This window comes from Cygnus atratus, chromosome 17 (genome assembly GCF_013377495.2).
Source record: "Cygnus atratus isolate AKBS03 ecotype Queensland, Australia chromosome 17, CAtr_DNAZoo_HiC_assembly, whole genome shotgun sequence".
In the NCBI taxonomy this organism is placed as follows: domain Eukaryota; kingdom Metazoa; phylum Chordata; class Aves; order Anseriformes; family Anatidae; genus Cygnus; species Cygnus atratus.
This window is the reverse complement of record NC_066378.1, coordinates 1,701,802-1,729,549: the sequence shown is the minus strand read 5'-3', so window position 1 is coordinate 1,729,549 and position 27,748 is coordinate 1,701,802. Positions and strand designations below refer to the sequence as shown.

The following is a 27,748-nucleotide window of genomic DNA, read 5'->3' as shown; positions in this document are numbered from 1 at the left end:
CAGTGTAATCTTAGAACTTGGGTAACTTCGTTAAACTGCTTCTAATTTTTTCTTTTCCATTTCTCCTCTGTTCCTGACGCAAGGAATTGTGGAAATGTGTTCTGCTCCAGTTGCTGTAACCAGAAGGTGCCAGTTCCTAGTCAACAGCTCTTTGAACCCAGCAGAGTCTGCAAATCATGCTACAGCAGCTTGCACCCAAGCAGTTCCAGCCTTGATCTTGAACTGGATAAACCCATCACTGCCACGTCTAATTAAAGTTCCAGCCTAGAAGCAGCGGGAAGCAGCCGCGTCGACTCTTCCCCGCACAGACATGCACATTCTCAGTGGGCTGAGGCTGGGAGGAGGAGGGAGCCGTGCACTTTGGAGGCTGGGGTGTGGAACACTGCTCGGTGGGACAGACCTTGAGGACGTACCGCTGGATTGTGGGAATCTCCTTTTCCAGCTATTTCCCCTTTCCTTTCTGTCCTATTTGTGTGTATGTGTGTGCGTGTACGCGCCTGTGTGTGTGTGTATATATATATAATAATATATATATGTTTGCTGGAAGATTGTGGAAGTGGGAAGGGAGCTGGCACCGGAACCAGATTTCCCTTGTGTATTTAACTGCCCCACTGCTGAACTGTGTTGCAGACAGATGATTTTATGGAGGAAAGGAGAAGAGGGGAACCAGCCCAGCCAGTGTGCAAAGTGAATACCTGTAGCGTCAGTGCTAGTGCTTTCAATCACTCCTGTTACTTCCAAACAAGAAACTGCTGTTTGGGAACTCGTTGCTGCTAGAAGAAATGGGAATCTCTTTCCCAAGAGAGCACTCTCCCTCTCTGTTCTTAGAGTGGGCTTAGTTATCCTCACTGCGTGAAGGGGGGATCGGTCACAGATTTCCACGCTCAGCGGCTCTGTGCTCACACACACAATCAACATGTTTTATCGCCATCAGCCCTCTGGCTGTGGCTCTGAGTGAAAACACCTGGACAACGTCGGCTATGGAAAGTGCGCGCGAGTTTGTGAGAGGTGAGAAGGGGATTGACCAGGCTGCCGAGCCGAGATTGGTTTTACACTGGCGCCTCTATCTGAAGGTCTGTAAATGCAATTCGTTATTTAAACCCAGTGGGAAAGTAGAAGACCTTCGACTTCTATCCTTGTCCCAGCTGTAGGTTGGTTTACTCAACGCAAAGCTACTTCTGGAGCAGTGCACTTGTCATGGTTCATACAAACAGTCTGTCGTGCTATTGTTTAGGCCCGCACTTTAACGAGACTATCCACAACAACGAAAGAACAACTGTGATATGCTGGTATTTTCGCTGAGCTCAGTCCATGAGTGCACTGGTGCTTGTCATATTCCTGGGATGTCTCCTCCTTTTTCAGTCTGTATCCAATATACTCCAGATAGGAAAAAACCTGCCTGAGGATTATATAAAGACCTAAAACACATCATGGATTCCCCTTCTTCCTTCTGTCCCAATCTGAGTCGCTTTTAAAGTCACCTCATTAAAGTGTGAATCTCTTGAATATATGTTTTTTAAATGAGCGTTAGGTACTCAGCCCCTTTTCCCTTTCGATAGAGCCTGCTTAGTGCAATTTGGCAAGGAGGAAACGCGTATGGTGATATCCTGCTTCACAATGCATTGCCTAGACTAAGTTAGGGCTTCTCTTGTGATATTCTCAAGAACACAAAAATCCTGCTGGAGTATTTGAGAGTTTTAAATATAAAAGGTCAAAAAAATCTAACAAGTCTTGGGAGAGGAGTGCATCCCTTCCCTGCAGTGTCACAATCAAGTAGTCCAAAGTGAGGATCACACAGAGAAAACCATCTGGGAATATTTATTAGATCTGATGGGGAAGAAATGACAGGGTATATTGTGTTTGGCGTTTGAACTTCCCACACCCTTTGCGAGGATTGTCACGCTGCTGCGGTTTGAGCTGAAGACTCACAAGATAAAAATGAATGTCTAGGAGGCTGGTTTAGCACAGCCGCCCGTGTCCTTACGGGAAGGGGGTCTGGTAACAAAGCGTCTCTCCGGTACGCGTTTTGAAATGGTTTGCAAACCATCGGGTGGGAAAAGCAAAGGACAAGATGGGCTCTCCGGTCGAGTTGTGTCTCTAAGAACTTGCTCCTGAAGCAGTGTGGTAAATCTGGAAGAGGACTCTAGGCATTGCTGTGTCGTGTAAAACAGAGGGAGCTGGAGCGGGAACGGGGTAACACGCAGCTCCCGTCTCTGGCTTTTCCTCGGAGGTGGGCGATTAGAGGTGTGACTTAGGGGACATGGTGTAGTTCTGCACACTAACATTGTGTGGTTTTGTGGTGCAAATAGACAGTCAAAAATAAGTCTAAGATTCTGCAGTTCCTAATGACAGGTGCCAAGAGGTTATGATACGGGTTTTTGGGGTCTGTGATGTACAGTGTGAATAAATGCTTGCAGCTCTTAGTCTTTTTTTGATCGATGAAGCACTTTTTTATTAATATTATTTTTCTTTGTATGTAAAGGAGGAACCAGTATCTCTCCATAGCTGTATATATAACCCTTCTCTCCTAAAGAGAGTAAAGTGCTCCTATATTTTTCATTTTTGTCAAAGCGAGAAGTAAATACTTTAGAATTGTTAAATATATAAATAAAAGTGAATAAAGTTTAGAATTTTGCATGGGAGCATTTGCTAACACACTTTCTAGTTTTTTATTTTTCTTTCCTGTCCTTCATAGGAGATATATTTGAGGTTCAGCAGAAACACCAAGGCCTTTGAAAAAGGAGGCTGCAGCAGCCTCCCCTTGCTTTCGCTTCCATTGTGTCTTCGCAAGGAACAACAAACTGTTGCTCCTAAACTTCGAAGAAAAATTACCCAGCTTGGTTTTCCTGGTGCACCAGGAGTCCCAGGGAGGGGGGAGAGGTCACCAACCAGACAGGTGCTCTCTGTACAACCGGCACGGTTTTCTCAGGGGCTGGAGAACTGTGTAAGAGTTCTGCCCCTTGGTACCTCGTTTTTCTTCTTCCCCTTCACTGACCATCACGTGTCAGAGTGTGATCCAGTGATGCCAGCCCAAATGTAGGAGTGGCCCAGGTTGCCAGGGAGCTCACCCTGCTTTCAGTAGCATTTGGCAGAGGAAACTTTTCCCTTTCCCTTTCCCTTTCCCTTTCCCTTTCCCTTTCCCTTTCCCTTTCCCTTTCCCTTTCCCTTTCCCTTTCCCTTTCCCTTTCCCTTTCCCTTTCCCTTTCCCTTTCCCTTTCCCTTTCCCTCTGCGGTGAGCAAGCAGCAGCACTCGCTGCAGTGGCAGCACGGGGGGGAGCAGAGCTTCATTCTCGTTTGCACACTTTCTGCCTTATTTGCGATGCTGGCTGGTGGAGCTGTAGCTCTTGGGGAACAAACCAAACTCACTCAGGTTTAACATCTCTTAATCTTTTCCCAGAAGGTGAAAAACCCAACTGCAAAAGTCTCTTGCACAAAGGCTCTCGTTTTCCTAGGGCTGTTCGGTTGTTTCAGCAGCGTGGCTGCAGGCACTTCCATCACATGAGCTCATCCTCATCACTTCTTACATATTTTAGGTCGAGGGAGAGGATTTGTCCTGAATTCTCAGGGAGATTGAAGAGCTTCTTGAGCAACTGTGAGTTCTTTTGGGGCAGGCCTGTCCTAGTCACAAGGTGTTGTGCACAATTGCTTTATAATCTGAAGGTGTTTATTTAATCAAATAAAACTGCAGATTCTGGGCAGAGCTGTGATCGCAGCTGGTGGTAGTATTTTCAGCTTCAAGAATTAAAAGAAAAAAAGGTACATACAATGTTTTGCACTATTAAGAACATGCAAAGGAACAGCAGGTTTTCAGTTACCCACCAGAATTTGATTTCATATAGCTCCTTTCATACTTGAGTTCCTTCTGAGTGCTTTTTCAGTAACTCACTCCTCTAGCACAGCGGCTGCAGGCTGTGTGCGTGCCACCACTCGGCCCTGGACACGGCGCTTCTTGGATGTTCCCCGTTACGGAAACGCGGAGCAAACCCCGTGAGTCCTGCGCGGGAGTCGGAGGACTTTTACCTTCCACGTAGTGAAGCCAGAAGCATCACCGGCCTGGCAGCTCTGCTAGGGGAGCACCCAAGTGGCGTTTCCAGTGAGCGATTCTTCCTAACGAACGCCCTTTCCTCTTTTCTTTCGTTACAGCTCTTAAAAAGCCCAAAAGCCCAAAGGGAGAGCAGAGCTGCTGTCACAGCGCGCAGCTTCGGTGCTGGCTGGCATGCTGTGATTTTCTTAAAACGACCCCCTCGTGCACAGGCCCTGTGAGCAGCTTATGTGATCGGGGTGAGGGAAAAGCCCATCTCTTTGAACGCCCCCCGGCCCCAGGCAGGACAGCAGCGAGCCCAGCATCTCCCGGTGGGAGCAGGAGGGGGTGGGCAGCAGCGATGCTGCAGGCTGGGCGCAGCTTCATTGTACGGGAGGGCGAGGTAGCAGCAGCACAGGGGATGAAAAGCCAAAGGCTCTTCCTCTGGGGGTGAAGGGGAAGAGGCTGTGGAGAAGCACGCGCTGCGCAGGAGGGGCTGCCGCGGCGGGATGGGGTCCAGGCCAGGAGAGGCTTTGAACTGAGGCTGCAAAGGGAACAGCCGCATGCAGGAACGCTGAGCTGATGCTGAGGTCGTGTAACAGATACGGGGTGTCCGGATATTTGTGGTTGTTCTATAATTGTCCCTGTAGTAGGTCCGGAATTACTCAGCACAAGGAATTGAGGAAACAGGGTCCAGAGGCAGTTACGAGACGGCGTCAAGCTGGGCTGTGCTGGAAGGAGACGCAGAGAAGTGGCTCAGACGCTGCCGAGCGGAGGCCGGTGCTCTGGGCTCGCTCACATGCAGGGGCCCGATCAGGTTTTACAGCAGCTTCAGAGCAGCCCTCAGCCAGGTTCCGTGGCTTGGCATCGCTTGGGAATTGCTAGAGAGTTACATGGAGTTACCTTTTGTGCTTAAAAAGCAAAACCAGCGATTTAGGCTCCGAGTCGAACAAGGAACGTGAGCAAACGCAGCTCCCGCTCGTGCAGCGCCCGCAGACGGGTGCGTTCGCTGTGAGGAGCCGTGGTTGCTCCTGCTGGTGGGTTTTTCTCTAAAGGACACGCAGGCGATGCTCCTGCGGGCCGTCCCATACCCCTACAGCCAGACAGACTGCTGAAGCCAGGGCGTGTGAAGTTTCTGGTTTGCAATATTTTTAATTATTTTTATTATTTTTACAATTCAACTCGCTTCTTTGTTAAACAGGGAATCCACCAGCATTAGAGCAGGATGCAGAAACAGAAATGGAGCCTTTCAATAGAGCCGCTTCTGTACAAACCTTTATCTCTCTTGCTGACCCCACACCATAAAGAAATGCCATTTCTTGGGCAGAGGGACAACAGATTCCCATCTCTTCATTTCACACTCAAAACGCAGGCATTGGAGCTCAGATTGTAGCATTTCGGGATCGAAGATTACCGTACTCTTCAACTTTCAAATTTTTTTAAATGCTGCTAAAGTTTTATCTTACTATTTAACAAACATTTTTAAAACTGATTTCCCAGAGTTGTTATGAAATGATTTTTACCTTGCAGTGGCAACAGGTGATGCATTTGATTGTAATTTTTTTTGGTGGAATTTGTATTAAAATGACATCTGAAGTCTTGATTAATAACTTCAAGAACATTAAATGTTTTAAAACAGGCAATCCTATGAGAGCAGAGAGCTGTTTAGCAGCAGCATAAAGTGTTAGACCCTAGTGCTTATTTGTTTGTAACAGCATTTATTCTGCTGTAGCCTCAGAGTGAATATTTAGATCTTAATAAATTTGTCATTTCCTACACGGTGGCAATTTTACAGTCCCTTGTGTTTTCTGTACTGGCGCACTTGCAGGGCTCCCACTTTGTGGGGTTTATTTTTAGGCAAGTTATAGCTCACATATTAGGAAAAAGTAATTTCCAGTGTTCAAATAAATACCTGAAATCCATAGGAAGAGGTGGATGTGAAATCCCAGACCGGCAGCAAGCACGGAAGATGTCGCTACCTGCCCAGGCCCAGTACCGTGGGGACGAGCCCTTAGGGAGAAGGGAGGATCCCGATGATTTTCCAGCAGCTCCGTGAGCGATTCTAGCGCTGGTTAAACGTGACGGCTTTTGTCTGTTGTATTATTTTGTGCTAACTCATCACGTTCTCAGACTTTTCTGCCCTCCCTGCATGCATTTGAGGCCCTCATGCAGCTTAGAGCCACGTGTTGTTCTCTCACCTTCCCATTCTAGTTCTTACACAGCACAAGCAAGACTTCCTTCTTCGACACCAAACAACTGCGGTAATGGAGGAGGTTTTCCCAGCCCAACTATTATTTATTCACCTAGGTGCACACAAAGCAGATGCGGAGGAGCGACGTAGTGAGAAGCCCTTTGGTGCTGGTCTGGCTGTCACCTGTGTGACTCGAGGGAAGCTCCCATGGCTCAGCGCTGTGCTTGGCCCCGCGCGGGGACAGACGGAGCCCCCGAGCGCTCCTTCCCCGTCCCCCACAGCCCTCTGCCCCACGACTGCTCCCCGGCACCGCTCTGCCCGTGCTCCTCCTCCCCAGAGGTGGCCTTGGGTCCTCTGCATCTCTGAGCTTTGGCCTCTGTAAAGCGTTGGTAACTTGTGCTCAGCAATCAGCTCCCTTCCGCTCTCATCCCACTCGATACCCTGGCTGCTGGTGGCACTTTGCAGCTATGTATTCCTATTGTCTTCGCTCTGTTGTTTCTCTTCTGTTATTATCAACTTTCTGATTAAACTTTTAGTCATCAGGGTAATACCACACAGGCAGACAGACGTGCTGAGTGTGAAGAGAAGCATGCAGTCAATATATCCAGATGTTTGCTTTGGTGGAGCATTACTGGATTTCAGTCTAAAACTTACGTCAGAATTTATGTCAGTAAATTGCAGCATCATTATGACATACACATAGGAAATGAATAAGCTTTCTAGAGGTCAAAAGTGTTTTTTACTTTAATTTTGGTACCAACTTGTACACTGTTGATATAATTTAAATGATGTAATTGAAATGATCTCCTCCCCAGGATGTTTGTAGAGTGGTTTTGCACAGCAGTGTTGATGTTGATGCTGACCGCTTATGAAGCTGCAAACACCAAATTACCGTATTGTGTTTGAAATGCAACAGAGCGAGAACGTCTTTCTTGCCCATCGTGGCTGACAGTGGAGCTGAGTTAGCAGGAATGAGGTGCCCAACATTACACATGAAGGTAAAGCCTCTACATCAGGTTATTTTAAAGTAAAGCAAAGCTTGTTTGGGGCAAAGTACAATGTAAAAGGAAAAATCAAAGCACAAGCTAGACTAATCAATGACCAGCTCTCTTAACAATAGCCTTAGCGAGGTGAGATTAGGAAAACGGAAACTTCAGGTTACAAAGGCTGTTTCCTCAAACAAGTTGCCGAGTTCAGCCACTGAGTTGGGAAGTCCTGAGCCCAGTGCAACGCTTCCCATTGAAGTTGTTTGTATGACGGGAGATACCATCTGCTGCGCATGGAGCCACTTCTGCACCACCAATGTGGGCAGCAGAGGCTGCCCTGGCAGAAACACCACCCCTGGCAGGTGCCCGGGTGGAAGAGCATGTGCAGTATTGGAAAGCAAGATGGTGAACAAGAAAAAATGGTGGCTTTCTGTATTTAATCAGCTTCGAATATTTTTCACTTTGATTTTGGTTGCTTGTCTTTAAAAAGAATACCAGTTAGTACTTGAAGAGCTGCTGCTTCAAGGCATTATCTGCATTTGATAATGATTTGATTTGATCACTCAGTATTTGTCTAAAACACGGTAAGAACATTTCAGCATCTCCAACTGAATTTCACTGGTTGTGTCTGCATTAGCAAGTAATTCAGTGCAAAAGCAGTGGATTTCAGCCTGGAGCAATGGGTGCAGTTGTGGGTTTAGTTCAGAAGGATTTGGTCTGGCCCCTGGGTGGAATATCTTCACCATACCTGTAATTTGTGGCTGTCTGAGGTGTCTGCTTTGGGATCGCAGCCAACCTGCTGTTTCAGCTGGGGGTTGGAGTGTGCTCAGTGCCAGAGCAGAGCTTTCAACTTCCTTCCTTCCCGAAGGAATACAGTTTGCGTGCGGTAAAACAACTTGGCAAACCCAGCCAAAGTGCGGCAAGCGGGGGCACTACAGGAGTTTATTTCAAAGCTGCACCCCTGGATCAGACACTCAGGTGTAGACCCAGCCGCTGCCACCCTGAAGATGGAAGTGTCTGTATCCATCAGTTTACCATGGCCATTTCAGCCTGCACCGAATGCCACTGCCGTCCTGCACTTTGCATTGGCAAGGCTGGCATGGCTTTCCAGTTACCTGTGCTGAGTCACAGCCTGCTGGTGCTGGGGGGGCTGCCGTACACCAGAGAGCTGTCCATGAGCGATTCCTCAGCGTCGTAGCTGCTGTTCTTGAACTCTGTGGCCACAGGGCACAGTTCCTGGTTGCACCACCTGAACAGAGAATGCAAACAGTTACCTGAGCCCTGTTAAACAGACAATGCTGGTCTCAACTTGAGGTGTTCCCAGTTTGGGTCCTTCTCATTGCTGTAGCATGGAGATTGCCCGTGGCAGGGAAAAGCAGCAACGTTGCTGGTAACCAGCCAGAATGCTGTTTGTCTCCATCCAGGAGATGGAGTTTGGATCTCACCATGACAGACGTTCAGGTCGCTCAGAGAGGCAGAGCAACGCCTGCTGCATCGCACAAGAAATGATCTGGAATGGTTTGGGATAGGGGAGGTTTTTGCTTACCTTCGAGCAGCGGAGACATCTGCAGCGGAAGCGTCAGACCGAGATGCATGTTCAATTAGAAGAGCTCCTGTGGAAGAACGTGAGATGTAAGTAATCCTGGGCTCCAGCTGAAGCAGCAAAGGCTCATGGAAAGAAGTTGGTGGTTGCTGCTCAACAGCGCTTGTCAGGCTGAGCTGCCTCCATTTGAAAGGTGGGGAGGGACCAAGCTTTCTTTAAAACTCCACTCTTTACCTCTGAGTGTGTGAAGCCATGACACTCTAGGACTGATTCCTAGCCCTTTCCCGGTCTGAAATTCATCATTTCTGTCTTTCCCACTACCTGCATAGATCCTTGCTAGGGAGTAAGAGAAGTCTCTTGCAGCCAACTCCATGGTCACTGCCTCCTTTGCACCAGCTCCTTGAATGAACTGGGTGAGACGGCTGATGGCATCCTGCATTTGCCTCACAGCGGGTTCCAGTTTTGCAGTGCTCGAAGCCAGCTCAATTTTTTTCTGCAAAGAAAGCAATCACAGGAAAAATTACAGCATATTTACCTTCTGCAAAGAAACGAGGCTGGTGAAATCCCAAGCACACCCAGCGGGATATTAATAAAAGGCTTAAATTGAGGTAGCTGCAGCTCGCACTGCCATAGGTGGAGTGGCCAGAGCCCCGCTCGGCAGGAAAGGAGATGCTGCCAAAAGGAAGCTCAGAGCCTTGCCCTGAAAACGGAGAGTTCCTGCAAGCCAGGCCCAGCTGTGCTGGCCTTCCAGCTGCACATGGGGACAAGCTGACATCCCCACTTCTCTCTAATTGCACACCTGTATCAGGTTATTAATGTGTGGGTTATTACCAGGTTAATTATGTGTGACCTCCCCTCTTTTTATATTTTCACTCCCACTAAGATGTTAGAGCTGTGCCCAGACAGGAAAATTCAGATTAAAAGGAGCTTTTCCCTGCAAGTCCTGTCTGTGAACCAGTCTGGCTCCCTTCTGGCGGACCCAGCACCACCCTCCTGTGGCTGGGCTAAGCTGCTGTTTCCCCAGCATCCCATGTACCTTGTGAAAGCACAAGTGAGTGTCTGCCAAGAGAATCTAAAATAGTCCTTCTTTCACAACACAGCATGCCCACAGCTGCCTGGATGTGTCCGGCAGAGGCTAGCCCTAAACCTGTGTTTCCCATCTAGCAGTGCTGAGCCCTCATGAGCCCAAAAAAGAGCGTGCCTTGTGCTTGGGGCTGCCAGCCTTGGGTGAAAGCTCGGTCTCGCTGAAGCCACGCAGGCTGAAAAGCAGCCAGCTCGCACCCACGCAGTGGCCACAAACCTCTGACCCCTGCACCTCTCAGGGCCACGAGTGTTTGGCAGGGCGGGCACCTGCCTGCGGGCAGCACTGGCTTCGGCTGTGAGCTCAGCCCTGCAGCTGGCTGTGCTGCACTGGCACCTCCACAACATTCATATCTCTTGCTGCAGGAAGGCTGAAGGTTTACCTGGAGCAGAACTGCAGGCAGGACTGCGTGCATATTTAAGGAGCAGGTGGTAGGGGGTGCTTTTTGTTAGTCAGTCTCATTTGTAGGCTGTTTATGAGCTAAAGCCTGTAAGGAGCTGCAGCACAGAACTAATTTCTGGTTTTTTAGTACTTAAGTGAATGTGCAGCTCCCCTTGCTAGTATGTGAAGGTACAGCTTATTTGCACCGTAGGACTCAGCCCACACAAGCTGAACCCAGCTTTGCTTTCTGTAACACGGCTGTGTGTGACACCTTCTGCCCAACCATTGCCCTGTATTTTCTGACTACTAATACAAGAAAAACACAATCCTCAATGGTTGCTATTCTGTGCTCCAGGCAAAGCGGCACACAAATACTCACAGCATATGCTGTATGAATACAAAAACATCATCAGTAAAGCGGTTGGGTCTGGTGCCAAGATAAAGTCCAAAGAACCCTCCAAACCCACAGAATGCTAATAAGATGTTTTAAAAGCAGCTTGGAGCTTGTTGCCAGCAAGGATCAAAGACCCCAAAGGCATAAACATATTCCCAGCAGCTTGGGTGGAAGCCAATGTCACACAGGCAAAGCACAGCAACCACATACGTGCTTCCACCAGCAGCCGCGTGCTAGCGGCCAGGGTGTACAAACAGCTACATCCTACACTGCCTTGCTTTGTAAGGTTTAAAGACCTGGGCAGCATAGACCAGGCATATAAAGCATCGTTTTAACCTTAGAAGAAAAAAAAACAACCAAACAACAACAAAAAACCATTGCATTCTCTTTGCTCTCCAATAATTTACACCTTTTTTTTTTCAGATCACTCTTTTTTCTCCTAACCAAAAGCACTGAATCTTCTGAAAGACTGAGCTAGGTTTTTGCACATCCTCCACTGCCTTTGAGAGTGAGAGACTAGAGATAGAGCTGCTTCAGGGATGATGTCTGAGGCAGAAGCAAATTCTGGTTTGCTCTCCTGCGTGTTGATCTGCTCCAGCGCCTGTAGGGCGTAGCTGAGGGGAGGCACGGGCACGCAGCCCCGGTGTGCCGCTTGTACGGGTCTTTCCTGACTGCCATCAGCAGAGAGAAAGAACTTCAGAGTGCCAATATGTCTGGTTCCTTCGGGTTATCGCTGAGGAATATTTAAGCTGTCACTCGTTTCTTTGCTCTCAGTACCAAGCAAGATTGTCAGAACGGTTCTTACTTGAAGACTGATCACCAATACTTAAAAAACACGGCAACAGGGAGAACATCCAAAACGGGGCTAGAAGCACAAGTCTCATATTATTGTTTTGAGCAAATATGTAGTCTCGCTTTAATAACCTACATTTATTTCCTGCTGTGCTAAAATTGTGGTTATGGTCTGAAAAGGACCTAAAAACACTACCATGTGACTCAGATTGCATGTCCGATTTACAGATAGAGTTTCAGCCCCACGCAGTCATTGCTGATGCATCAGGCAGTTAATTCTGAGCTCTGCAAGATGCCTGCAGGACTGGCAATTCAGAAAGAACTGTGATGTGACCAAATTTAATCTAAAATTAATAAAATGCAATAATCAAAGAATTCCCCAGTGCTATTTTAGCATCGCTTTTCAGACTGTAATAGAATTCTAGAGTACAGCCAATGCTCTGGCTCAAAATTCCAGCTAATAAAATCGTAGTATAACATAAAATGACTCCCCCCGTGCAGTATCCACCTGAAACTCCCTGAGACCTTGCAGACCAATTACCTCTGGACAGGGTGGTTTGTAACAAGCTTACCCTAAAAATTCAGATTCTCATAATTACGCTGTGCAAAAATGAAAAAGGTCTCTGTTCTTCCCTTTTCCTACAGGTAATTACAATATTGGATTCCTTCAGAGAACAAAGAACTATGCTGTATTAAGTACTAATGCCACTTTCTCCAAAGAAGCCTCTGTCACTGGGCACAAATTCTGCAAACCGAGAACCTTGAGGGACAAACATAAAATGAATTGTACCAAGTTTTGTGTGCATCAATAAAAAGAAAATGGATTGGAACAGTAAAAATCCCTTTATGAAGGGCTAAATGATTTCCTCACTAGATGGGTATGGGAAGGATGTTTCAAAACGAGACAGACTCCCAGAGACCAGAAGAATTTGGACACCTGGAGCTCAAAATGAGGTTGTTTATCACCTGAAAATGACATCCTGAATCTGGTGTAGAAGCTCAGCATGGTCCTGCCTGATGCTACATAAGCACCATGCAGAAATACCTCCCGGCTGGTGCTTCTAGTGCCTGGCTGCTGAAGGCAAGGGGAAAGGTTTCTGATGTGCCCAGGTTACGTTTGCCATGTATGATCTACTACATCCAGAACCAGGGCATCACACGGCTCTCTGAGCCCCAGCCACTTCCAGTCACTCTGTTGCCATACTCCGTGGAATTGGAGGCAGCCCAAGGGTGACATGAACAGAAAATGCAGTGGCATTAATGGCATTTGAGGAACTTTAGTCAGTGCTCACTTCTCCACCCCACGGTCTCATAGACAGCATGATTTGTTGGAGCACCAGAGCAATGATGAGCTTGCTAATTAATAAATCTCAATACTTGGTGTCACTGCTGTGCAATTACCTGCTCTGAATCGTGTTGCTGAGTTCTTTAGTGCTTCTCTGGTTATCCAGTTAAGGAGCTGAAGGGACCCCCTTAGCTGCACCAGGAAGGTGCTGCTAGGACTGCAGTATGGCACCTTTGTGGGGAATTCGTTTGAATTAGTGTAAGCATAAGTCTGAGGAGGCCAGCTTCTTTCCAAGTTATTTTTAGAGCCTACCACCCCCTCCTTTCCTTCTCTACTCCATTACCTTCAGTGTCAGATTAAACTGCTTTTTATCAACAGCTGGACCAGTTGGCTTTTTAATTAGTGGGTATGCTCATTAGTCCTGCTTATGAGCAGATTTGGCTTTCATGTTTGGTAGTCAAATTGCTTGAGGTATTTTTCCTTTAACAAAAGTTGCATGAGAGGATGGTAAGAGGACATCTCTGGAGGTCAGAGAGGTGGTCTGTGCAGAATACAGCTAAGCTGTGGGTGTGAAATGTAACACAAGTTGCCAACTGCAGCCACTGGTGAGAAGGGGTCAGGCTCTTGTTAGCATGTTTTTGAAGGACCTGATGGATGGATAGGGTAGGATAATCTGCTGGATACACCAGAGACCACAATAAGAGTCTTATATTTGTTTTGTTTTATAGAATCTACTTATTAAAAAAAAATCTCTATATACATATAATGAAAATATCCATTATATATATTATGTTTTGCTTTGTGTACCTGTTCCTATGTTCACTTCACAGTCTCCTTTCTTTCCCTGGGATGTCTGGGCTTTCAGCACAATTGTGTTTGAGCAGTGGCAAGGCCACCATGTAGGTATCATCTCTGCTCTCCCTCTGCTTGTGCCATCATCTTCAAAGAGCAAATTGTCAGTGCTGAAGGGAGTGAAGTGGCCCAGACCTCTCACTTCTCATGGGGAGAATATGAGAAAGTGAAGGCTACATGTGGTGAAATACAGCAGCTCATGATTCCCTCACTGTATCTGCACTCTTACAGTTCTGAATTGTTCTATCTCCATTAAAAGTCTAATCCCTGAGGGAATACCCTCTGATATGGTGATCATGCCTTCCAGCCTCATTCCTGTGTCCCCTTACGGGATGTAACAAGCCAGATGATGCTCATTTACCTTCAGGAAATTCTGAGCTTCTTTGAACTCTCCATGACTGCCTGTTATCTGGGCACCTTTAAAAGAGCAGCCTGTAGGTAAAGGCAGAGAACTGCAAATCTGAAGAGGCAGCAAAGGGATTCCTTTGGCTCTTTCCATCTTTTCAGTGGGAATAAGAATAGAAAGTCATGCTGCAGTAGGTAGCCCTAGTGAAAGTTTAATATTCAGTAGTCTTGTGGTGTTTTTGCAGTTAAAAAAAAAAAGCGCTACATTATTTTGACTCTATCACATTAAAAATACACTTACATTGGTACCTGTCGTGAAGAACAGTGACAATGCAAAACTCTTTACTATAGAAATAAAATTACCTGCATTGTTTTTTTTTTCCCCAGCACACAAGCATCCTAAAACAAACACTGCCTGCACTCTGCTTTTGTAAGTGCTATTTAAAGAGCAGAATTGCAAAACACCTTCTGAACACTTGTCTAAAGCTTTGAATTTGGTCATATTCTCCACCAGTCTCAGCCAGGAGCACTAACACCAAATAAGACTTGGACAAATCGAACAAATCAGGCTTAATGGTGCTTTTGACAAGGGCTCACCTGCACTGTGGAGAAGAACACAGCTATCGCCTGTCCTTGACTCTTGGTGAGGGATCTCAGGACGTCAAGTGACAGGATATTTGTTGTTCCCTCCCATATAGACAGCACCTGGTGGTAGAAGAGACCATGTCAGAGCAAGAAGGAGCCTTTTGGAGCAACTGCAGTAAATAAGGGGGAACATGAGCCAATGAAGATCTGGGGCAGAGTTAAGGGAATATCAAGGAAATCTCCAAAGATGTCTTGCCTCACCACAAGTGGGAAGAAGCACTGCTGATGAGAGCGAGGGGCCCGGCTACATTACTGAACTAGGAAGCAATTCCCAGCACCAGGAACAGATCATGTCCCCTCCCTGGTGATGACTGTGCTCAGCAGGAAGGCAGCTAGAAAGAACTGCAACACCTGCAGTGAGTCTGGGGAGGACTGTGTTTTTCTTTGAGCGTGTCTTTAGGTGGCAACCATGAAGGACTATGCAGGGGACTAGGTGATACACAACAAGCTTTTTCTGCTGCTTCCTTACCAGAGTATCACGAACTATGACCGGCAAGCCTGTATCCTCCATGTAACCTTGTCCTCCGAAACACTCCATTGCCTCAATAACAGTGGCAGAAGCCTGCAAAATGCAGAGAGTTGATATAATACACATTGCACAAAGGGAAGGAGTGGCTGGAAACCTCCCGCATCACACAGCAGTTCCTGCTGGGAGGGGACTGACTAGATCCCACTGCCTTGCTGAAGCAGGTTGCTCATTCATAGAATCACAGAATGGTTTGGATTGGAAGGGACCTTAAAGGTTACCTAATTCCATCCCCCTGCCGTGGGCAGGAACACCTCTCAGTAGACCAGGTTGCTCATTACATGAAGGGAGGCACAGTCTGGGGAGTGAAGAGTGATCAGCACTGAGTGAGGACTTGCAGGAGCAGTCAGACCCAGGGAGAAGATCCAGGGAGAATCTGTCTCGCTGCAGTCCTCTCTAGGTAAGGATAAACCTGTGGTTTGCTTGGTACATAGAAGAAAGTGTCTCTGTTTCAGGAGAATCTTACTATCTCCTTGCCTATGGTGTGTAAGTTTCTTTGTATTTAAGCTGAGGGTATTAGGAGGGGGACAGACCCCTGAAGTTAAAGCTGATGCTGTTAGCACTGTTACCTCTCTTCTATTTGTTCTTAACTAGGAAAAAGATGTTTCCTGTGGCTCAGTGTCCCACCTTAGTCTTGGAGCACAGGGAGTTTCTCCTGAAGCCTCAGCAGCATTCCTCTGTGGCGTGTGGTGTATGGCGTACTTCACAGAGTGTTTGCTCTATCTGCTGTCACCAGATGACTGATCTGTGGCTTGCTTGCCAGGCAGCTGGCATGCTGAGTCCTTCCTGAGAGCTGAGGGATGAGTCCCCCACTTACAAAGTCCAGCATCAGCGCAGAGCAGTAATTGCGGGGTAGCTATCATGATGCAGGCCCTGCAGATAGAGGTCGCTGCCTGTACCCCACACTATTGCTGCCCTTCTCGTTGGCTGTGTTAATTCTGCCTCTTTCCAGCTCCATGGCTGCTAATGTGCCACCAGCCCCACTCAAGGCTAATCAAACTGGTTGCTCCATACCTGCTTCCCAGTGTATAGTTTGGCGACGGGTACAAGCAGTCTCAAGAGAAGCTGGTCTTGCTCACTCGCCATGTTGGTTTCTGCAAGTCCAAGCAGCCGAGCGATCTCCATGAGCAGAAGAAAAGCCCCTCGTGTCTGCACCTGCATGCGGAGAAGTGGGGAGCTTCATTGGCATGGGTCTTGAACTGTGATTCCAGCCTGATTTGCTGAGGTGCCATGAGACTATCTGGAAGGGATGCACAGTGCTTGGACCTGAGCAAAATGCAACCCCCCCTGTACAAAACCACGGCTTCAGAGACAAAGACCACAGATCAACAGGGCATAAGGCATGAAATATTAGAAGCAATCTGGAGCTGCCTCTCTTGTACACTGCAATCCACTATAGAAAAGGGACAATGCCACTTCATTAAGCCTAATGGGAGCCTTACCAAAGCTCCTCTCGGGTTTCCAGATCATAAATCCATTCTTTTCAAGGATAAAGGGCATGAGACTGCACATCTGATGGTCAGCCTCCGAGCACCAGATCTGCAAGGTCTTAGATTTCTTGCTGAGCCTCTTGCTTCCCTGACAAGTTGCAATTTAGACAGCACTGAGCTATGAGCTTTGTAGCCTCTGTGTGTAATGATGTGCTGTGGGACTACATCGGATCTTGCCTTTCTTTCAGAGGTAGAGTTCTGGCCATGGACTGCCACAGGCTACGAGATGCTGGAGCTTTAAGTTATGCTTGACACTTGTTGGGGTGACACCACTTTCCCTCTTCCCCCACCCTGCAAGAGGAGTTATAAATGCTGGTTTAAATATTTGCATGAACCTATTGTAGCCCAAGGATAAGAATCCGTGTTACACCAGTTAAAAGAAGAAATAGTGCCTGGATAGATGAGAGGAGGAGAACTGTGTGCCTTCTTTTTGAAGTTTTGGTAGTGGGAGGAAGCCACCCATGTCCTGTGGGTTTAGTGGGCTCAGTGTTGAGGCAAAGCTGTGAGACATTCTGCAGAGAGCTAAGGCAGTGAAATTCCTCTCAAAGCCCAGAGCCAGAGTGCCAATTCATACTGCTCTCTCTTCCACTGTCTAACCATTATTTCTTTAGATGGTATTTACGTCTAGGTGCTGTATTCAAGCTCAGTGTCTTGTGGTGAGCAATGTGCAGGTATACCATGGAGACAAATTTGTCCCAGAATTGAAAGTTCATGGACCCCCCCCCCCAGGAATTCATCAAGCCCACTGAGAATAGCCTATCTCCTGCTGCAAGAGCTACCAGGAGAGTTGAATGAGTGTGCACCAGTCTTGGAAAACAGTCTGATAACTGCAGTTCAGGAGACTGTGGTGTCATTTTGGGTTGACCTGTGTGGTGCCAGGAGTTGGACTCAGTGATCCTTGTGGGGGTCCCTTCCAACTCGGGATATTCTATGATTCTGTGATTCTATGCTTGTGGTCTGATGCAAACGACTAAATTTAGAGGCCATGACATAGTGGATGCATGCACGAACTTTAGCACTCCTGTCAGAACAGCTCCCAGGTAACTGTAATTTAGGATAACCTGGAGTCCAGCAGAGAACTCAGGTCCATCATCAGATCCAGTCCCACTAGACTACGACAATTCCCTTGCTGTACACACCTCTCTGTAGCAGGAAGAGCCTGCTACATTTGACTTGCACACAGAGGCAGGCTGGCTGTGCCCATAAGCGGCTGAGGATCCCTGCCCTCTTTCCTGACCAGCAGAATCAGCTCAGCTGCTGGAAGCCTTACCTCCAGCCGGGCTATTGTCTGCATGTGTAGGGGATGGTCTTTGAGGAGCTTCCCGAAGACAACCCGCTTAAGGGCGTACTCCCTGCTCAGACTGATCATCCTAGAGAGAACACAGCCAGGGAAAGGCGTTAGACCAGCAACCTTCCTTCTAAGCCTCCCCTTACGGCCATCCCCACTGGGTGAACCCTGCTCGGCTGCAGCACACCAGCCTAGGTCACCTGTGGGTGACCTAGCACCGCTGGCTCCCAGCCCTGTGCCCACAAAGGCACAACGTGACAAGCGACTGCAGTGCTAAGCACTGCAATCTCCCCTTATCCTGACACGCTGCTCCTCCAGCTCTGGGAGGGGGGTCCAGGCTGCCTTCACCTTCTCATGGAAGCTACTGCACCAATGATGTTGTGGATCCGAGATATGTTCAGCATGTTGGAGATGGAGGCCACTCCACGACCTTCTGCAGAGATCTGAAACCACGGAGGAACAAAGGTCAATGTAAGCCTGTGGCACAGCCTGGGAAGCTGAAGCATGTCTATCTTAGCGACACTTGTGCCAGCAGGCAGACAGGTACAGGACATCCACTTCACCTCTCTCTGTTCTCCAGCACCAGAAAGATCTGCTTGTGTTAAAATGCAGCTGTCTTATTTTAGCCAAGTCTGTGGCATGATTGGTGAGGTGCCTTTGGAGACTGTATCAGCACGATCAGTTCTGGTCACTGGCTGCTTGTTCCCACCTGCATGCCACACAGAACTGCCCCTCAGCTGGGCTAAGGCAACTGGATTAGGGAAATGATCAGCTTAGAATTACTTTTTTCCCCTTCTCCCCCAGGATTTTTCCTGAGCTCTGTTCCATACAGGGCCCTGTTGGGGAAGGGTTCTGTGGAACGAGCAGCCAGTTACAGACATGGATGAGAGGAAATTCTTCAGCTGTACATCCCCATGAGCAGTCTGTCACGCCAAGCCTGCCCAGCCCCAGGAGGAGGGGGAAATGGTGCCTTACGCACCAGCTCTGCTTCAGCTCCATGCAGCCATAGCTCTGCTGTTGCCATCTGCCGTGTGCCCAACTTGTCTTTCAGCCTTTGCACTCGGATATTGTTCAGCTTCTTGTCTTCATCTCGAACCTTCAGGAAGAACAGCGACAGGCCACTGGAACCCTGGGGCCATTAAAAAGGCACACAAGGAGGACTATGTCACAATGAAAAAAGGAAAGTAAAAGGTTCCCCTGCTCCTTCAGCGCATTCCACCACAGAACAGACCTGTTTTACATGTCCTTCAGCATCTGCTATCCTGGCCAGGGTTAATGTCACATCAGAATCAGCAGCTGATGTAAACCATTTAAAACCATATAGACAATATGTGCCATCTGGCTGCTTTCTGGCCACTGTTTCCGTGCCATTAGCTGCAAGAAAGGAACAGAAGATCTTGGCTTTATAGGAACTTCTGTATCAATCGATGCTGATTTTCAGTTTAAGCAGCAGCTCTTTATAAGTCACCTCTTGCTATCTGGATGAAATATGGATTAGCTGCTAATCTCTTTCACTGACAGTGGATAAAAATGCAGCCAGAGTTAAGTACTAGAAAGGAAATATGCTCTGTTTAGCTGAAAGCCTTTCCAGCAATTGCTCCAGGCTAACAATGGTAAGGGCAGCGTTTTGTAAGCAGAATGCACTGCGGTTTACAATCCAACGCCTCAATTTCTTTAGGAGCTACCATAGCCAAGAACAACAAAGGGTGCTAAGGAATCATGAATCCTACAATGATGCTCATCTCTGTAGCTTTCCCTCCACAGCTGACTCTTTCACTTCTCCCACCAGGAAACCAACTGCAGTTTCATCCCATGCAGGTGACTCCCTTTCCACATTTCTGTCTCTGCAATGGAGTTCAGAGGTTTCCTAGCCCATCACGCTATTCCTATCATTTGCCAAGGACCAAAGCTGAAGATCAAGAACGCTTCCTCAGTCCCAGCTGGGATGGGCCTGATTGCCTTGCCCAAGGTTTAGATTACAGAGCTAGATGTCAGTGTGTTATCTGAGCAAGGGTCAAATCTCTGTACCTGCTGTGTACATCAGTGGACAGAAGCTGGGCCTTTTGTCAGTAAAGGGCAGAGCTGTGCAGATGATTTAGATGACTTCTGCTGAAGATTCGTAAGCCAGCCACCTGGCTTTGAAAGCTCCCCACACCCTTCATGTTCTCAGTTCTCACTAATATGCCAGCTGCTGCTGCAGTTGCTTCCCACCTCAGTACACGTACCAACGTCAGAGCCTCCCCTGCGCTCGGTCATCCACTGGCCAGAGGTCCAGAACTTCTTGGGGTCACGGGATGTCAGATGGTCAAAAGCATTTTTCAGGGATGCAGGAATACCTAGTGACTGTTTTGGGAGAGGGAAAAGAAACGAAGAAGGTCATACCAAAGCAGATGAAATTAGACAGTTGCCTTAACTAACACTGGTGTGTCCTACAAGTATCCCTACAAGGCTCAGAATGGATGGTATGCAAGCAGGAGAGTGGGACACCGAACGTCCTGCACTGTGCTGCAGTGCATCTGCGGGTACTGCCAACAGTCTGTGAAACCTCCTGGCTCGTACGAGGCTGCTGGAACACTATGCGGGCAGAAGGTGCAGGCTTCTGTTACAAAGGGCAGTGTTGAGCAGCCCTACTGCCCCTGAACTTCTGCAGCTGGACCCACAGCTTTCAAAACTTTTCAAAAAAGCTTTCAGTGCCAGGGTGCAAGCATACAGTCGTGTACACTGGATGTCACCAGCACCCAAAGAGCTGCAGGAAAAGGTAACTGCCTTGTGTTTTTTCTTTTTTTTTCTTTTTTTAATTAGAATGCCCAGAGCTAGCTACACAAGGCCTAGCTTTTCTCTGCACCCTACATAGCCAGTTACATAGTGCAAAGGGTCAGTAAATCGCAGAGCCAAATCTTCAGATGGGGAAGCCTTGCAAGGTTGGTTAATTAGCACCAGGTATGGATCTAGCCCAATATGCTTAACAGCTGCTTCACAGAGGGGACAGGAAAGCAAGGCCTTTGTGCCTTGTAGTTAAAAACAAAACAAAACAAAACAAAACAAAAAAACTATGGAACAATAAGAGACCTTTCCAGTTGCCTGCAGTGTTACAGGTTTCGTATGCAGTGAAGGCCTCACGGTGCACAGTGTTGTATGTAAATATAAAAGTCAGTCTGGGTGCACAGACTTTGCAGAGAAAGGAGAAAGCCAGGCAGTGGGAGACAGAGCTGAGTCACAGAGCAGGAAAGGGCCATGTCCAGAGCCAGATGGCAGATCAGCTAGATCAGATCTCCTAGATCCTCGGCCAGTGCTCCTGGCTCTAGCCAGCACTGCCAGGACGTGGGCTGTGTCCTCAGAGACCAGCTGAGCTCGTACCTCAATGACTTTGGCTGCTCCATCAGTCATGGCCAGCGGACAGTTGAAACCTCCAGAGGTGGTTGAAAACAAGTACAGTTTGACAGCCTGGTGCACACGGCTAGGAAAGAAAGAGCAAAAACAGACAGGTTTTGTGGCAGTTCGGCAGCAGGAGGATAAAATATCTTGACTAGGAAGAGAGGGGAAAAATACAGCCCAGATGGGTTAGAATCAGTCTGCTCATTTCTAAGAGGGCAGAAACTGTTTCAGAGAGGAAGACAGAAGTGGAGCAGAAGTTTCTCAGTCCCGGAGGGACTGCCAGCGTGGGGCTGGATGGAAGGCATCGCTTGCCATCTGGCGCACATTAAGGGTACTTTTTAAAAATAAGAAATCTGGGTCTATCTCCAGAGACCAGAATACAATTAAATTGCAAGTACAATTCCAGACCCTTGGCTGTGTTACAACTACTGCATGTAAAGCTGGAGCAGCGCAGGGAAATGCCAGGCCCCAGAATCAGGAAAGTGGCATCAAAGAATATTGTGATCAACTGTAGGCCATTAGTTACAGCTTATCATTGCTGATGTGGAACATTACAGTGGACAGACACTGCTGTTCAGTACAGCAGTAGGCGTGCTTTTGTCCGTGCATCATCTGTTACCCATTATACAACAAGAAGTTCAGTCCCACCAGATGCTCAATACACTCTGCTAAGAATAACCAGCAAGGCACCAAGTTGCTCCCACTCTCCCCCAGTTACCTCCAGTTGGAATATCTTCTCTCATAGGCCTCAGCAATCAGCCCCTCTTCTGCTGAAATCTCTTTCATCCTCTTCCAGGCCGAGCAGGTGATGATGTGATCCACCCGCTGCCCCCAGGCATCGTACTGCCGAAACACAGGGGGATTCAACTCGCATTCCCATCCCAGAGGTTTGACCTCGGTTAGCAGACGGTTTCCAAACCTCTCCAGGTCCTGACTCACCTCCTCCAGTACCTGTGAACCAACAAGAGCCTTTAGGCACTCACCTGGAAGGAAAGGAGCCTCGGTCTTAATCAGAAAGTCAAAGGACTGGCCATATTGTTCTGGGTGCTAATGATCTCTTGCCACTTGGCTCATTGTACTCTGTGATGCAGCAGGACAGCTTGTCCCTTAGCTTCTGCTGGCACAGCTGTGCTCAGCTGTCACATTTTTTTTTCAAAATCATTTTTTCAAGTTACTTCTGGCAACATCTCTGGATTTTACACAAGACAGAAGGGCTTTTGTATCAGGGCTGAGAATCACACAGATGCATATGAACAAGGGGACTGGATGAGCTGATCTCCAGAGGGCCCTTCCAACCTCAGTAAATCACTCTGTGATTTACTGCTGGATGAGAGTGCTAGAGGAAAAGGTGCCAAAAACAGGAAGCCTTCATCTGTATACAAAAACTTCTGCTGGGCTCAGTAGTTAACTCCTTACCAGGTTAGAAAAGGAGGGACAGCTCAATCCTTTGAGCTTCAGCCTCACATACAGGGTGTGTCTAGATTCAAACTGTCACTCTGCAGCCAGCTTCTTGCACATCCCTAGGTAAGGATTCATCTGCCCTCATTTCAGCCACGCTTGGCTGACTTGGACAGAGTAGTCTGTCCGTAGTTAATGGAGAGAAACCAGCACCTGCAGAGAAGGGATTTGTTCCAAGCCTTAGATCCTTATTTTAAGGTGACAAGGATCTCCTGTAGGTGCTTGCTCCTCTTCACTGTCTGTGGCTGAAACTCAATGAACTTGCCTAGACGTAAACAGCCTGACTTATAGCTGATTAAAACTAGGCCAAGTAGACCTAGCCCCTAGCAATGTTGGACTCTGATTAGCAAAAATACGTCCAAGACTGTTATGGGGTGTCACAGGAGCGCCTGATCAAGATTAACTTTGAACAGAGGAATATTTTTTGCTGTTCTCTGAAACCACAAGAGATGCTCATTTCCTCCTCAATATAGCAGTTGCAGAGGTGAATGCCATAGCTGCTCTGCCCAAATGGTGCAATTATAAAACACATTAATGTACTGCTGATGAAATACAAACCCTGCTTCCCCTCTGCATTGACTTTTCATTAAACTCCATCCCATATGATTGATTCTTTCATCACTCTGCCTTTCAACGTGTGTAATGAGGATCCAGCACACGCCGTCCAGTCGGTGCTCTGGAAGTCTCCGTCCTCAGACCAGGCAGTATTCTTTCAGGTGAATGCTGAAATACTCAGCCTCAGAAACCACAACACGAGCCAAAAGCCTGCATGAGCCCTGTCAAACTGGTAGAGCTTACGCGGCACTCCTGTTCTAGGTTCAGCTGGGATGGGTATATGCCTCCAAGGTTTATCATATCTTAACAACAATTTGAAGGCTGTTTTACAAGCACAACCTAAGCATCCAAGGTACACGGATTTCACTAATCCCTGAAGCACAGGAACCTTTGAACTCTTTAGCTGGCATTTTTTTTGTAGGCAGAAGAGTAGTAGTTTTCCAAACAGGTCTCTTAGTAAGCATGCTACAGTGAGCTCACTACAACAGTCTCTTTACCTCCATATCCACATTTTCTTAAAAAAAACAAAAACAAAAAACATAGTACTTAGCTGCAAGCTCTTGCCCTGACCACACTTATAAACCAGTGTGTTGCCCAAGCGAATGTGTTTATTTTCAAGGTAAGAGAACAAAATCAGAGTTCCTGCATTGGTGACTGCTGCATGTAACACACCGCAGCTGGGGCACTCCAAAACCACACAACAGGATACTGGGGAGGCAGCTGCAAACCGTGAGGTTCAAGGCTGACGCCACTAACTTGCAGCATCTGCTGATGGTCTCACTCACCCTAACCACTGCTTTGATGTTCCAGGGATGAATACAGAGAAAACAAACTAAGAGGGCAAACATACGATCCTTTCTACTACAGGACTTATTTACAAAGGGATCAAAGACTGATATCTCCACCACTGTGCTCAGAAAAAAAAAAAAAGTGGATGCTTTCTTCTGTGTTCTCCAGAAATCACCTTCAAACAAAGAAAGCCTTTGCTCCATTCCAGGGAAATTTTTGTGTTCACTGCTGAACACAGGTGAACAGTACAACGGGAATCAACCTCCACTGTGGTGTCTGCTTCAGCGCAACACACAGAGCTGCAGCTGCTCCTGCTCCCCTGGACAGGAGGGCGTTCGTATGGAGAGCAGCCTCTCAGGCTGCGGACAAGCTGGTGCTGCTTCAGGCAGAGAGCAGAGACTGGGCTCTCCCTTTTAGCAGTGAGGCAACACTGCCCCACTGGGACTATGCGCAGAAACGTAAGGGAGATTCTGATGATTTTCTGGTAGATTTTGCAGCCACTGTGTCTCTTTGGGGAACGAGTGGAGAGCAGCTCTGACCTTTTTAATTCTTCAGAAGATCTGAATCGTGCTTCTTGCAAAGGTGCAGATTAGGAGCAAGATCTTCATGGTTGCCAAAGGTATTGTCCTTTCCCTCACCTTCTCTTTTAGCAAGAAGGCCACAGTGGTGCGTAGGGAGGCCTCATTCCTGTCTCCTGCGACGGCCGTGACAAAAGCAAGCTCCCAGTGCTGCCATCACACTCCTACCACCCCAAGACTGCAAGGCCTCACAGACATGGAGACCAAGAACATCACTGACATCCAGGATCTGCCTCCGTTACTCCCATGGCTTTACAGGTACTGCTTCTGCTGGAATGACTCACAGCGAGAGGTCACGCTCAGCTCCATGAGATCCGGTCCCTGACGAGTGAGAAGCAGTTGCAGTCCTGGGGGTGAGGGCAGAGAAGAGCCGATGCAATGAGCCCCCAGGCTTCCTGCAGGCCCGAAGCTCACAGAACAGGGACCCACAGCTTGGGGTCTTGCTCTACCTCTCTGCACCCCTGCAGCTCTGCACAGAGCCGTCACTCTGAAAATCAGCTCAGAAAAGCCAGTGACTGTTGCTGAGAAGAAGCAAACCCCCTAGGGCCTTTCCATCCTCTTCTGCATTCAGCTGACAACAGCCTCATTCTTTTGGCAAGGAAGTTCCTTAAAAAAACCTCTTCCCTAGTGAGAGAGAAGTGGAAGAGCACAGCAGAATTTGGAAGCACCTCAGTTTTTTCCCTTTCTCTGATTTTTTTTTTTTTTTTATGCTGGGTGACCAGGTAACAAATGCACACACTGACAATCTCACAACACTCCTTGCAACACCCAAGCCAGTCACAGGAGTCCACTAGGCCCTTTCTATTTCTGTTTATGTCCTGGGAGTATTTTTCACCCCTGCACTGATTTACATAAAACAAGTTTTATAGAATGCTGGTAAATTCCCCTCAGTTAAACACACTGAAGGCACAAAAGGGCTCTGAGAAATGTTCAATTCATAGTCTTAAGCAGTCACCTAGCCAGAACTGTAGTGTGTATACACACAGAAACACAAACGTACGTCAGACCTTGGGAGGAAGGTGTGCCTTCAGGTAACTCCGAAGCAAAGCATCTTCCAGATATTGGTTCCCAGTCTCGGGCCGCTCTTGGAAGAGGTTCTCAGTTTCTCTTCTTGCAACAGGCATTTCCAGATCTTCTAATACTTGGTTCTGCTGCATGTTGACCTGTTGCCCCTGCTCTGCTGTTGTGTTGAATCCTCTACAGCTCCAAGCTTGGCACCTCTCCCAGCTGTGACGCAGAGAGAGACCCAACTGCCACGGCTTGCAGGTAGCGCTGGATCTCCACAAAGGCAAGCAACGGGCAAACATGGTTGTGCAAAGCCTTCAGTGTGTCACTCCGACAGCTGTCACCTTCAGACCTTTCCTAGGCTGACACTAGCACCAGTCCTGTTTTGTTTTAACATTGTTAAGTTATTCTTGTAAATCAGTTATGTCTTTTCTCCTCCCTCGGGGAGGAGCTGTTTAGCAGCTGTTGTTGACTGAACTAGGGAAAAGGTCTTTGGAAAGAGATCAGAAAACAGCCTGGAAAAATACAGGTACTCAGAAAACACTGCAGCCTCCCCTACCAGCCGGGCAAATCATCGTCACCAGCCCCAGTTTTTGATGTTTCAAGAGTCAGGGAACCTATGTGCAGTGGCTGTTCCCACCAGCATCCCTACTGAATTGCTTGGGCTAATGAATTTTGAAATTGTAATCTGGTAGAGATCAGAAAGAAAAATTACATTTCCTTTTCTGAAGAGTGACAGAATGCCTGGAAACAGGAAGAAAAGGTTTAGGCAGGTCATTCTGTAAATGAGGTGTTGGTTAAAAAGGGAAATTCATCTTCCTTGTCTGGAGTCCTGGGTTGTGACACTAGCTCCAAAAAGAATCTGCTTCTTATGAAGTCTCTGATGTCATAAATTTGAGTCAGGATTATATTAAATGTTTCCCTTTCCCTGGGGAAGTACCTGAGTGTTCTAAGAATGTCTTTTGTCTTTGAGTAATATAAAACATGCACCTAATTTTGACTGATATGCTGATAATAAAAGCAGTACCATGATTTTAAACCTGCATGATAGCAAAGTGCTGTTACAAGCATAAATGTTGGAGACTTGAGCATGGGGTGAAACCCAGGGACATGTCCCAACCCCAGCATGAACTTAGACCAGCTGGAGAGTGTGTTAGTGAAGCAAAACCAGTCACCTTTCACCTTTATCCAGTACCACAAAGCCACACTGATGTTCAAAAATTCAGGTGCTACTTGTTTGGTGGGACCTCGTCACTTTCTTGATGCTGCCACTGTGACTGCATCAGGTTGTCAGAGCCACCAGTGGTGTGGCTCCTGTTCATGCTGCAGCACCCCCTGTCCCTCACTTCAGCAGGGGTTTGCATACATTTAACAGTCCCGCTATGCAGAAAATAGTTTGTGCAACTGGGAGGTAAAGAAATGCACCTTTTGCTTCAGTGGGGAAGGCATGGCTGCTGGCGACACCTGCTTGGACAGCACCGTGAGCGCCTGGTGCCGGCCTCCAGGCACGCTTGGGCCAAACCTAATGCCCTGCAATGACTGTGCTGCTATTTCTTCCCTGTCACGCTACCAAAGGGCACCTTGCTGTGTCTGCACTCATGGGATGCGGCATTAAATCACTCAGCGGGCCCTGGGGGAAGGAAGTTAGACATTGGGACTGGTTGCCCAGGGAGGTGGTGGCATCACCATCCCTGGGGGTGTTTAAGGAAAGGTTGGACGTGGTGCTTACGGACACGGCTTACTGGGTGATATTGGTGGTAGGGCGATGGTTGGACCAGATGATCTTGGAGCTCGTTTCCAACCTTAATGACTCTAGGATTCTATGAAGAGGAAAGCTGCCCACAGGCTGCGAGGAGGCACCTTTGCCATCAGCCTGGCGGGAGCCCCGCTGCCGTGGAAGCCTCCTCCACGCTCCCAAGCCCCCACACCGGGGCCATGTGCCCCCTGCACCGCCTGGACCCTCCACGTGCCAGCTTTGGGCCTAGCGCCGCTTCCCCCCTCAGCCTCGCCCGCCACGGCGCCGCCGAGCCCCCGCCCTCCGCCCGCCCCCAGCGCCGCGCAGGCCCGGGGGCCCCGCGGCACCGCGCGGAGCCGAGCCGAGCCGAGCCGAGCCGGCAGGCGGAGCCCGCGGCCCCCAGGCTGAAGGAGCGGGGCTCAGCCGCGCAGGT

General features: G+C 48.1%; 2 protein-coding genes across 2 annotated transcripts in view; one reads left to right on the top strand and one right to left on the bottom strand.

The window, feature by feature from the left end:
* Positions 1-5,800, top strand: part of MTMR3 (myotubularin related protein 3) — an 84,335-nt gene extending 78,535 nt beyond the window's left edge. Inside the window, 1 exon segment of the mRNA XM_050714166.1 lies at positions 84-5,800. Within this exon segment, the coding sequence (XP_050570123.1) occupies positions 84-255 (172 nt within the window). The 3' untranslated portion in view covers positions 256-5,800.
* Positions 5,801-8,120: 2,320 nt separating this feature from the next.
* On the bottom strand, positions 8,121-25,882 carry LOC118260800 (acyl-CoA dehydrogenase family member 11-like). Its single transcript, XM_035571269.2, has 14 exons — positions 25,583-25,882; positions 21,914-22,146; positions 21,178-21,277; positions 20,046-20,163; positions 19,052-19,194; positions 18,800-18,949; positions 18,169-18,263; positions 17,803-17,902; positions 16,057-16,197; positions 14,986-15,078; positions 14,469-14,576; positions 9,063-9,234; positions 8,745-8,811; positions 8,121-8,447 (listed from the first exon to the last, which is right to left on the bottom strand). The coding sequence occupies exons 1-14, from the start codon at positions 25,880-25,882 to the stop codon at positions 8,324-8,326; spliced, it is 1,944 nt and encodes a 647-aa protein (XP_035427162.1). The 3' UTR covers positions 8,121-8,323.
* Between the last annotated feature and the right edge of the window lie 1,866 nt (positions 25,883-27,748).

What these genes read in the sequence shown, in the direction of transcription:
- LOC118260800 (XM_035571269.2), bottom strand. Translation starts at nt 25,882, where the DNA reads ATGTTTGCCCGTTGCTTGCCTTTGTGGAGATCCAGCGCTACCTGCAAG. An exon ending in ATGGAGCTGAAGCAGAGCTG is followed by an intron (nt 18,264 to 18,799) that starts GTGCGTAAGGCA and finishes CCGTGGTTTCAG; the next exon opens with ATCTCTGCAGAAGGTCGTGG. An exon ending in GATGTCTCCGCTGCTCGAAG is followed by an intron (nt 8,448 to 8,744) that starts GTAAGCAAAAAC and finishes TTCTCTGTTCAG; the next exon opens with GTGGTGCAACCAGGAACTGT.